Source organism: Pelophylax lessonae (genome assembly GCF_965119305.1).
Source record: "Pelophylax lessonae genome assembly, chromosome: 8".
NCBI classification, from domain to species: Eukaryota; Metazoa; Chordata; class Amphibia; order Anura; family Ranidae; genus Pelophylax; species Pelophylax lessonae.
In genome coordinates this window covers 210397084-210409735 of record NC_138775.1, presented here as the reverse complement: position 1 = coordinate 210409735, position 12652 = coordinate 210397084, and the positions used below count along the sequence as shown (strand labels likewise).

Here is a 12652-nt window from a genome sequence, read left to right as displayed (position 1 = left end):
GTGGTATTCCAAGCCGCTGCATAGTGTCATACCTCTGGATATACTTAGTCCAGATTGCATCATTATGACTGCTTATCCCCACAATATGAGCTCCAACGTTTAAACCCACGTGCAAAATGAAGCACATATTCTCTTTACAAGGGGTTATCTTACTCCCTACCCCATTCTGGCATATTGGGACATTAACCCTTCATATTTCTATTCCTTTCAGAGTCGGAAGAAGCTTTATGCCTATGACTATTTGAGCATGCAGAATCATTTGAAATTTATATATCTCTGTATATTCATACATGAACCATTATTCACACACATTATTCTTTGAAAAGTGCATTTCATCTGGCATACCTGTAAACCCTTAGCTAAGGTTACAGTAGTGGTGAATATAATCCTAAGGGATAAATCACCCCTAGCTTCCGCATAATCTATATATAGATTATTTCCACTAGGTGGACGTGGCATGGTAAGGATATTGCTGTTCACAGCAATATACCTTTCCTGGTCCATAGGGTCCTGCATTTTTAACCACTTTTTGCTGAATTGTCAGCTTCTTGATTTCATTGTTTATCATTGTTTATATGTTTTGATATCACCTAATAAAATTTATTTATGCACCGTTTAAAATAGTGAGCCTAGTCATTGCAACCATCTTGAGAGGATCTTCATCCCCTCTACCCCCTTGCCTTTTTTTTTTTTTAAACACAATTTATTGAAAATTTTTCAGAAAAAGTGATACAGACATTAAATAGGCTGTAATGCAAGAGTCAACAAACCATATTCGGTCAAAGTAACAGGCAAAGCTAAATAAGGCGACCATAGAAGTAGTAACAATAGGTTTGACCCAATAAGGTGGGGTGGGGGGGGGGTTGTAGGAAGAGGGTGGGAGGGGAGGGGGTGGATAGAGGGTAGGTACGGAGGTAAGGGGGGGGGAGGAAGGAATGGCTGCAGGGGAAGGGAGAGAGGGAGGAAGAGGCACAAAATACGAAATATGTGGCTAAAGAAACGTATGGAACTAGTTCTCGAGGCAAAGCAAACAGTCAGAAAACATGCTGGAAGTTGAGTTACTACAGACTGCCTAATTTCAATGAGTTAGAGACCGGTCCCGGATACACCCCCTTGCCTTTTTATTACAGTCTGTCGCCCAGCCCGGCATAATTGCTAGAAGATCTCACAGGAAAAATGATCCGGAAAAAAAAGGACTAGCTAAAAGAAATCTACATAAAAAATTACTTCTATGCCAGGACCAAAGGAAGAGAGAGGGTACCCTCCGGGACTGCCCAAAGGCGTATCCAGAACTTTTTTCTGCCTAGTGTCCTACTCCTGTAGGGGGCAGTATTACCCTACAGATATGAATCAGAGAGAACTGTGTCCGTCAATGAACGATAGAGAAATGTATTTAAAGAAAATTTCCCCCTCTTGTTAGCAATGCTTCGACAGGACCTGAGGAACTGGAGATGTTCTACGCATGCATAGCATTCTAAAGATGAATGCTCTCCCCTGGTTATTGTATCTTTTTCAAGCTCTTCCACATTTTATTCCTCCAACTTTTTTGAAAACATGGAAATGCAAATTCTCCCAGTTTTTTGGGGGTAGACCAAAAACCTAGATTAGGAGCAGATATTCAGAGTCTTCCAAAACACAGGGGAGGTATGGGTTTTTCAGACCCAGCCCTTTATCTCCAGATGACCCATCTAGCAAGGGTATTGGATTGGTGTAAACATGCAGGTGACCCTAGAACAGGCTTTCTCACTCTCCCCCTTTAGGCACTCTCTTGGCTACCCAAAACCAGCTACCCAACACTTAGAAACCTCCCACTTATAGGAACAACAATAAAGGTTATCCAAAGAAAAGGTACTGCCCTTTCTTCAACTAAGCGGTTTCTTATGATGCCAGTTGTAGGAAACCCTGATTTTCCACTTGGGATACAATACTCATATATTCAGGTTAAAGGATTTTCTGCCAGAGGAGAATCGGAAATCAATATCTGACATACAAGTCATGATTTCCCCACAATTACCATGTTGGCAAGCCCTACAGCTCAAACATTTCATTACCTAATACTGTGATCTCCCTAAGTTGACGGTATATTGAACCTTATGCAATTATTCATCCCCGATTCAGCAATGTCTATCGGTTGTGTACGCCTTACTTGTTACTCTAACAATTTGCAAATATGTGAAAACGAAACCCATATTTTTAACGTAAACTGTTAGACAGGAAAATTTGGTTTGTTGCAGTCTGGCTGGTAAGTTGAGCTGGGAATTTTTGTTTGTTTGACATGCATTGCCCTTTCATGTGCTCCAAGGCCAGTTTTAGGTTGGGGCAGTTGGTTTGTAGAAAATGATGTCCCCTTTTTTCTGATGAGGTGGGGACTAGGGTTGAGCGAACCCGTACTGTATTGTTCGGGATCGTACCGGACTTTTGGGTATTCGGTATCCGGACACGGACCCGAACATTTCACTGTATGTTCGGGATACCGTCTGTTGATCGGTAATGTTATTTGATGTTTTGGCGCGGTTTCAACAGCTGCAAGGCAGCCAATCAGCAAGTGTTTACCTAGTGTGCCTTTAGAAGCCATCACAGCCATGCCTACTAATGGCATGGCTGTGATTGGCCAGTGCAGCATATGACACAGACTCTATATAAGCTGGAGTCACATAGTGCCGTGCATCACTCTGCTCTAACTATACTTGGGACAGGTTCCTGATGCTGCTGAGGGAGAGATAGGAGATTAATATTGTAGGGGTAGGCTGGAGATTGCTTTCAGGAAAAAAATAGGAAGAATCTTCTTTAATCAGACAGCGATGTACATTGATTTTATTGTGTGGGGGTGCAGTGCACATTCTTTTTGCTCTGACCTGAGCCCAGTGAGGAGGAGGAGGGAGAAAAAAAAACTTTTATCAGTCTGTTAGGTGGGCGGCGTGCGGTGTGTAGCGGCCATGTAATGCAAGCTCAGTGCAAATGTGTCTGCTTAATCTGGATTTAAAAAAAAAAACTTTTTCCTTCATAGTTTACAGTGACATACAGTGTTTAGACACTGATTTTCAAATCTGCTCTTCAAAAAGCACCAATGTAAGGGAAAAATAATAATTTTTCAGTATTTAGGGGAAAAAAATATTTTTCAGTTTTTCATTCAAATGGGTTTTTTTTATTTGGTAAATGTGAGACGGCGCTCAATATTGTGAATCAAATTTGAATATGTAAATAAATTAGTGAATAAATTAAATACACAAATCACAAAAAACACAATCAGTGAAAAGAAAAAAAGAAAAGTGCCCAAATATTAAAGTGATTTTGCATATATCGGCAGTCTTTGTAATTCCAAAGTGCAGGTGCAAAAACGTGCAGCAAAAACAATTATGTGCTCATTCTTAAAGTGCTTCATGTGCAGCAAAATTGCATTTCTTCATGCAAATGGGGAATCCTTCACCTGATGCTCAGCTCACTTACCAGATGACCCCTTGGGGTCTAACGTAGGTAAATGGAATCTCTTACTCCTAGTGTTTCCTATCTCCCCGCTGGAAAATATCCAGGATCTCCTACGACTGGTTACAAGGGCTGGCTCTGGATCCCAATCTCCGTCCCATTAAAGCTTAGGGCAGTATTAGCATGACATAAAAGATGCAAAGAATCTTATGGTGTAGTATGCATAAATTCCGGTTTAATAAAAGAAAGTAGTCACTTACAATTTGAGTTTCATAGAATCAGCTCAAAAACAGTGCAGCGGCCGGTTTGCGTTCCGGCTGTGTTCCAGAATCCAGAAGTGACGTAGGGCGTAGCACGGGATCCCAAGGGGTCATCTGGTAAGTGAGCTGAGCATCAGGTGAAGGATTCCTCATTTGCATGAAGAAATACAATTTTGCTGCACATGAAGCACTTTAAAAATGAGCACATAATTGTTTTTGCTGCACGTTTTTTCACCTGCACTTTGGAATTAGAAAAGACTGCCGATATATGCACAATCACTTTAATATTTGGGCACTTTGGGGATAAAATCCCCCTTCATTTAGGGGAAAAAAATAAAAAATAAATAAATTGCGGCCTAGTCTGCATATGTTACAGTGAGATACACCCATTCGATACTGTTGTTGTATTCCGCTTATCAATAAAACCCATTTAGGGAAAAAAAAAAAATTGCGGCCTAGTCTGCATATGTTACAGTGAGATACACCCTTTGGATACTGTTGTTGTATTCCGCTTATCAATAAAACCCATTTAGGGGAAAAAAAATTAATTGCGGCCTAGTCTGCATATGTTACAGTGAGATACACCCATTGGATACTGTTGTTGTATTCCGCTTATCAATAAAACCCATTTAGGGGAAAAAGAATTAATTGCGGCCTAGTCTGCATATGTTACAGTGAGATATACCCTTTGGATACTGTTGTTGTATTCCGCTTATCAATAAAAACCCATTTAGGGGGAAAAAAAATTGCGGCCTAGTCTGCATATCTTGCAACAATGCACACAGGTCTCGCAAGGAGGCCCAGTTATTGGTGGTGAAGTGGTGCTGTTCCACAGAGCGACTCATGCGTGCGTGCTGCAGCTGAAACTCCACTATGGCCTGCTGCTGCTCGCACAGTCTGGCCAGCAGGTGCAAGGTGGAGTTCCACCTTGTGGGCACGTCACATATAAGGCAGAAGTTACACTGCAGCGCTGACAGGCGAGCAGCAGCAGGGTGAGAATGCCGAAAGTGTGCACAGATGGCCCGCACTTTCTGCAGCAGCTCTGACATATCGGGGTAATTTCTAAGGAACCTCCGCACCACCGAATTCAGCACATGCGCCAGGCAAGGGATGTGTGTCAAACCAGCTAGGCCCAGAGCTGCTACGAGATTTCACCCATTATCGCACACCACCAGGCCAGGCTTGAGGCTCACTGGCACCAACCACTCATCGTTCTGCTGTTGAATGCCCCTCCACAACTCCTGTGCGGTGTGTGTTTTTTCCCCCAAACAGGCAAGTTTTAAAACTGCCTGCTGTCGTTTACCCCTGGCTGTGCTGAAGTTGGTGGTGAAGGTGTTACGCTGACTGGATGAGGAGGCGGTAGAGGATGAGGAGGCGGAGTAGGAGGAGTTAGGAACAGGAGGCAAACTGAAGCGCCCTGCAATCCTCGGTGGTGGAAGGGCATGCGCCAAACTGCTATGCGCCTCAGGCCCAGCCGCCACTGCATTTACCCAGTTGCGCAGTGCACACCTGATTTTGTCACCCACTTGGTTGTGCAGGGAAGGGAGGGTTTGCCTAGAAAAGTAGTGGCGGCTGGGCACGACGTACTGTGGGACAGCCACCGCCATAAGGCTTTTAAAACTCTGCGTCTCCACCAGACCGAATGACAGCATTTCAAAGGCCAGGAATTTTGAAATGCTGGCATTTAGGGCCACGGATCGCGGGTGGGTAGGGGGGGTACTTCCTATTAATCTCCAGGGTTTGGGAGATAGAAAGCTGAACGCTTCCACGGGACATTGTGGAGATGGTTGTTGGTGACCCAGGTGGTGGTGTTGCTGGCAGATCCTCTGTTTGCGGGGTGGCAGGTGGCGGTCTCACTACAGAGGTGGATGAAGAGGCCGAGACTGCAGCTGCAGAAGAGGAAGCAGGAGGAGCCAGAGACCTTTCTTGGTTTTTAAGGTGTCTACTCCACTCCAGCTCGTGCTTTGCACTTAGATGCCTGGTCATGCAGGTTGTGCTCAGATTGAGAAGGTTTATGCCTCGCTTCAGGCTCTGATTGAACAGCGTGCAAACCACTCGTGTCCTGTCATCAGCACATTATCTGAAGAACTGCCACGCTAGGGAACTCCTTTGAGCTGGCTTTGGTGTGCTCGGTCCCTTCCAGCTTGGGCAGTAGCAGGCGTAGTGTCTAGGGCACGGCCGCTCCGCTTCTGCACCCTGCTCCCTCTTCTGCTGTGCTGGTGGCTCTGTGCGACCACCGCCTCTTCCTCCAAACTACTCAGGTCACCTGCATGACGTTCATTCCATGTGGGGTCGAGGACCTCATCGTCCTCCACAACATCTTCCACCCAGTCTTCACCCCTTCCCTCCTTGTCGGTCTCCACAATTCAGAATTCCGCAGCAGTTGGCACCTGTGTTTCGTCATCATCCGAGACGTGCTGCGATGGTCCTCCCATGTATTCATCTTGAGACATAAGTGGTTGGGCATCGGTGCACTCAATCTCTTCCACTTCTGGGGCAGAGCTAGGTGGATGGCCCTGGGAAACCATGCTAACAGAGTCATCAAAAAGAAGAGACTACTGCATGACTTGGGGATCAGACTGCTTGGCTGATTTGCAAGGGCGTGAGGTGAAAGATTGATGGACATCGGCTGCAGGTGCCAACTCTGACCTTTCAGCAGAAGACTGGGTGGGAGACAATGTGAAGCAACTGGAGGCACTGTCAGCAACCCAATCTACTATCGCCTGTACTTGTTCTGGCTTCAACAGTTGTAGAGTAGCATTAGGCCCTGCCAAATACTGCTACAGGTTCCTGGCACATGGCCTGAGCTTGCCATTGGGAAGTGCAGCTGCCTGTCCAGAGCCAATGTGGACAAGCTCACGTTCATTAAAATGAACCAGGCATGGATCCCACAGGACTTGTCCATACCTTGTGCAGAATAGACATGTATACCGGCCCTACCCAGCCATTGTTGTATTTGATCTTTCTTACTCTTTTGGGGTGTACCCTAATTTAAAAAAAAATAAAATTAAGAACCAAAATCAGTGTTGGCTACCTTGTCCTCCTCCTTCTCCTCTTTCGCCGCCACTTCCACCTACACCGCCACATCCACTGCCACCTCAACCTCCTACTCCATATGGGCCTCGTCCTCCTCCTACATCATTCAAGATTATTATTTTTTATTTTTATGTATTTTATGTAATTTTAAGTTATTTCCCTATCCACATTTGTTTGCAGAGCACTTCCCATGCTCTTAAGAAGATTTTGCTGCCATTTGCAGCCCTCTAGCCCTTTCCATGTTTTTTTAGAGCCATTTTAGTGCTCAAAAGTTCGGGTCACCATTGACTTCAATGGGGTTCGGGATCGGGGTAAAGTTCGGGTCACGAACCCGGACTTTCTTTTCAAGTTCGGCCGGACCCGCCGAACCCTGGACATCCAGTTGTTCGATCAACTCTAGTGGGGACGAGACCTGAATCAGTAATTTACAGATGAACAATGTGCATATACTGTATACTTTACTTTGCATATAACTTTTCAATGGCCCCTAAATTTCAAGAACTTGCATATTAGATTTGCACCAGATGGTATAGGGTCCCTGCAAGACTGCATAGGATGTGGCCAGAAATTAATCCAATTTGCTGGAGATGAGGGAAAATTCAATGAACAATCATGCATTTGTTCTGGACCTGCCCGCGAAACCGGCCTTGTTTGTTTGTAAACTGATTCACAACCTTACTCGCCTATTTTTAGCAGATAATCCAGCAGCTTGCCTTTTGCATTATAGTCCTCTATCAAAGAGAAAATACCAATGTCCATTATTAATTAATTTGATAAATGTGGAGAGGTCATGTATTTCAGCAAAACGGAAAGATTTCTTTCCTCCTACTGTAAGGCAGTGGCTGATAAAATTAAATGAACTAATGACAGAGGAATGTCTGACACTGTCTCTAAGAAATCAAGAAGAAAGTTTCCATAGGACATGGTGCCAATGGGCTGGGTTTTAGCTCACATCTAATTATAAGGAAATTATGAAGACAGCTTCGCAGAAGTCCGCCAATCTGTTCAGATGGGCTTCCCTGAGGTACTTATATATTCCGTTTTTTTTTTTTTTTTGTTCCCTTCCCTTGGGGAAATTCCTTTTTTTTTTCTTTTTCTTTTTTTAAATAGGGAGAAAAACAGGGGAGGGAAATGTGTGTGTGTGTGTTGGGGGGGGGGGGGGGGGGTTGAGTGGAAAATGGGGATAGAATGGGCTAAATTAGATAATGTGGTATGAAGATAGCAAAGGACTAATACTTTATAAAAATATGTACCACTGAATATCGATTATTGCATTTAGGGGGCTTATGTTTAAACAATATATACAAGGACAATTTTTCTTGTTAATTTGACTGTTTTAGGACATGGGGCTTGTATTGCTTGTGGGTGTTGATGGTTGTAATTGATTGCAAAAAATATGTATATCCGCATACCCAGATTAAATAAAGAATTGAAAAAAAAATGGAAAAGGTGTGGGGAGGTTGATTAGCCACACGAGACTTGGACCCAGTTGATTTAATAATGGATAGGCCCCTGTAGAGTAATAATGGGCAGTGTGAAGCAACTCTCTGATTACTGGATTATGTACCTGTAAATGTTTTGACATTTCTGTGTCCTTATTCTCTGAAACTGAGTGATACCCTGTATGGACCCTCTGGACCTTTGTTGTTCTTTGTTTGGTTTGTTGATTTTACAATACACATTTCCTGATTTAAAATGAAAAAAGAGTTCAACCAAGACCAAATAGCAATTATTATTTATACTTTATTATCTGGCAAATTTAACATTACTAGATGCTGAAAGTCCTACACACCTCCTGGAACTAGACTAATCATTGACAATCTCAACATTCATTGGACAATAGAAGAAATTATAGCATTGAAGAACAACTTATCTGCTAAACTTCATAAATGTTGGAATGCATGGCTTAGGCTTTCCAAATGTAAACTTTCTCAGACTGATAATCTCATTCAGCACACTTTGGATTGGCTAGTTAATTGTTTAAAATAAAAAAAAAATGAGTACCATGACAGTATTGTGTTCTGTCAATGGAAAACAACATTGGGATGCAATGGTGTGGCTACATATTGATGCAACTTAGATGTTTTCTTCAAATATGTCCCAGGATGGGTTCACACTGCTGTGCAGAGCAGCTCACAGCAGGGGTCCAGTGTGTCCCTGTTCTCCATTTCAGGGTAGAATCAGGCCCAAATCTTTGGCTGGATTCAGACCTGAAACGAACCAGAAGACGCAGAGGAACTCTTCTGCAAACTGCTCTGCAGCAGTCCCGGAGCTGTGCGAACCCGCTCCATTAAGAGCCCGTCACACCCTGCCGATGGGGTTTCCCCGCATCTAATTAGACACTAGAGTAAACCCAGCCTCAGAATGCCATGAAGGATTGAGATGTATGATGTAGCCTATACTGTACACTTACTGAGAAGCTGACACCAACTGCCAGTAAAATGCCAGCTTTTGTACGGTTCAGTTTTATCTGATAAAGTAAATCAAAAGAAATGTTTTAAATCCAACAATTTTGAGTTGACTGCAGAAGATTGAGATAGGGAAATTTTTTTCCAGTGAGGACTCTTGATTCAATGACAACTGTATAAGAGGAGATTTCCCTCACTTTGTAGTGATCTTCTATCACATGCTGTTGTGTATAAAGGAAAAAAAGCTAAGGAAAATCTCCAGGATTGGTGGGTTTTAACCATCCTCTACTCTACAAAAAAAAAAAAGGGTTTTGTGTTTAAATATACTTTACCCCATGTTCATGACAATTTTTTTTAGTGGTTAGTTATTTTCTTGAATGGAGAGACTGGCAAGTAAACCTGGGCTCTGTATGTAAGGAAACCTGAAACGTGTTTTATATGCAAAAAGAACCAGCTTCATAAACTATTTGCAAAATTATAATAGCTGTAAAGAATAGTAGGTATCTGCAGGAGATACAAATTCATGCAAGACATCCAGGTTTTATGACCCACAAATGCTAAATTAGATGAAGATTAGAATCTGAACAAAAAGCTTTATACATATTAAAGATAGAAAAACTGTTTCAGGAGTAATAAGGGCCAAACAAAAGCTACCCATTCTCTAAAGCCAGCTCCATTTTTATGTTTTACCTGCAATCTACAGTCCACCAAATCTAAACAATATTAAGTGAAAAAGCTTGCTCTGCTATAACTATTTAACAATAAATGTAATTCACAAGCAAATCTCTTTATTTAAAGTATGAGTACACATGGCTTTTTATTATGGAGTTGGTATTGTTATGGAGTGGTAGTTAGAATGCTTTGGTATCCCATTATTGAATAGCGTACATCGCATCACCATTATAAATAAAGTAGAATGCCATGTTTGATTTAAATTGACAAAAAACAAATGTAATTTATGTATACCTGTGAGGCAAGCGTGCACAGTTCAGTTGAGATGTCGACTCCAGAGTTACCCATTCCAACAATTAACACTCTTTTATCATCAAAACCGACTGGCCTTTTGTACTCTCTGGAATGTAAGACTTTTCCCTTGAAATTTTTAATACCTTATGGAAACAAAGCAAATAATTCCAGAATAGTCTAGGCTGAGGTTACAAATATAAAAACCAACAGATTATTTATCCCAAACTGTAACTCTTTCTGTATGTTTCTCATATGCTACATTAGCCTTATAATTTGGTTCAGTTCAAACATTGTAAAACACTTTTTATGGAAAATCAAGCAAAAGTCTGCAAACGTTGATATTTCAATTCAATTATCCATTCAGTCAACTTTAGTTAATGGTGTTCAGGGGTCCCTTTAAGAACCAGTTGATGGGTCTTAAGGTCCGCACACACAATATGAAAATTGGAAGGGAAATTTCGTCCGACGAACGATCTGCCGATTTTCGGATTGTTAGTATAGTGCTTTCGACAGCCGATTACTGATTTTCGGACGACAAAAACTGGATGTGCAGGCTATAAAATTTTTATCGTACGTCAACACAACATCCGATTTTTGTTTAATTAGTACAGTTTTCATCTGAAAAAAATCTTAAGACCAAGACTAGGCATGCTCAGAGATGAAAGAACACATAATCCAACACATGACATCACTTCTGAAGTTGAATTCTGTCGTACGGGAAAATTTGTATGAAAATAACCTCTTCACTTCGACATGAGACTAGCATGCAACAAAAAACGGACAACAGATCGTTCGATAATCTGATTGTGTGTACGGGGCTTCAGCTTTATAGACTTTAAGACTTCTGTCTGTTGTCCTCAGATAGTTTGTCAATTGTCACCTTGGCCTCCAGCAGATGATTATTGAGCATGATCACCTTGTGACCTAGAGCTGTATCCTCAGACAGTCACAGTCTCCGATAAGTTCTATGCTCACATGCATACTTGCAGCTCCGAGTTGTGTACAGAGTATGCATGTGAGCATAGAACGTATCTGAGATACAGCCATGGGCCCAAGGATTGAAGACAGAGCTGTGGCACTGCAAGAGCCAGTTAGAGGACCAGTGTGAAATGTACAGCACATTTTTCTGGAGGAGGAATGCTAAGAATCCCCTGCAAGGGGACATCATTATGAAGAGAAGAAGAGAGCTCTGAGTCACAAGGTGGTCACGCTCAATAATCATCTGCTGGAGGCCTATCAACTGGTTCTTAAAGGGAGTACGGACCATTATCAAGGCTAAGACCTATCAACTGGTTCTTAAAGGGACCATGGACCACCATTAACCAGACGGAGTTATCCAAAGCATGGCACACAGGTGGAGAAGCGCATTTTGGCTTCTTTTATATTAAGATGTCAACAACATCTGGTGAGTGTGTTTTAACCAGGAACACTGAGGAAAGAGCACAGCTTGACTTTGTCACAACACACATTTTTCTTAGGACTGATTTATGCACTATGCACCTTATTCAAGTGGTATATGTTGTCATATATGTTATATAATAAGATAAAAAATACCCCGCACCCCTATCAAACACCAGCAGCAAACTCTAAACACTGGAATGTTGAAAATGAGTGAAAATAAAAACTGATAGAAGTCCACATATATTGTAGTGCTTGGAAATACAGGTTTGCACAATCAGCAGGTTATCCACCCAGGTGTTCATCAGCATATGCAAGCGAGATCCCAGCCACCACACACTGACTCTTACCAGATACTGGCGAAACTGTAGCAGTAAGTGGTTATAGGACCACTACAACCTTTCTCCTGAAACATTCAGCTCCAAGTTATCTTCCAATATCCCCTACTTCCAAACTCCAGATATTATGAACTGATAAAAGACATAGAAGGCAGACTCCCTTCAAAATCCTGATGGCACTGCAATCTCATGCAAAATGGGAGACATCAAACAGAAGGGACAGGCCCATAGTGCATTATCTCAAGATAAAGTTTAATATACTGCACTCACCCAGTTGATAATAAAACAAGCAGATAGTAAAACAGCAAGGCAGAGCCTTTCCAGCAGTGTTCCTCGGGATATAACCAAGAAAATGCCTGACCGTGGACTTCCGGGTGTGACGTAGTGATGCTCGGCTAGCTCCTCCCAATGCGTTTCGTCATTACGACGTCTTCAAGGGGGTGTAGCCAAGCGTGTGTGTCACATCCCTTAAATACCCTAACACAATAGGACCGAAATGAAAGGCTCCTGTGAATCCAATCGAGGCGCGGAACCGGAAGTGACCTGTGCGTTCCACCGACAAAAACAGGAAGCCACAGGATACACAATTGGAACCAGAAGTTCAGAACTAAAAGGCCAATTCCTTAGGGGACACAGCCCCAAATACACAATTAGAAGCAATTGCAAGTAGGAATATATAAATAAAAATAAAAAACACCACACATGGAAGTCCGGGAGGAACACCGTAACAAGAAAGGCCACATCGGTACATTAACAAAAAATTACATATGTGTAAATACATAAATTAAATATAAAATGAAATGAATCATGTATGAAGCCATAG

The 12652-nt window shown here is 42.3% G+C and overlaps 1 protein-coding gene across 2 annotated transcripts in view; it reads right to left on the bottom strand.

Moving 5' to 3' along the window:
• LOC309562381 (dimethylaniline monooxygenase [N-oxide-forming] 2-like) overlaps positions 1-12652 on the bottom strand; it is a 68281-nt gene that overhangs the window by 33530 nt on the left and 22099 nt on the right. For both annotated transcript variants that reach the window (XM_082266579.1, XM_082266578.1), the window contains one exon: positions 10094-10236. In XM_082266579.1, the coding sequence (XP_082122705.1) occupies positions 10094-10236 (143 nt within the window). The remainder of the gene's footprint in view (positions 1-10093; positions 10237-12652) is intronic.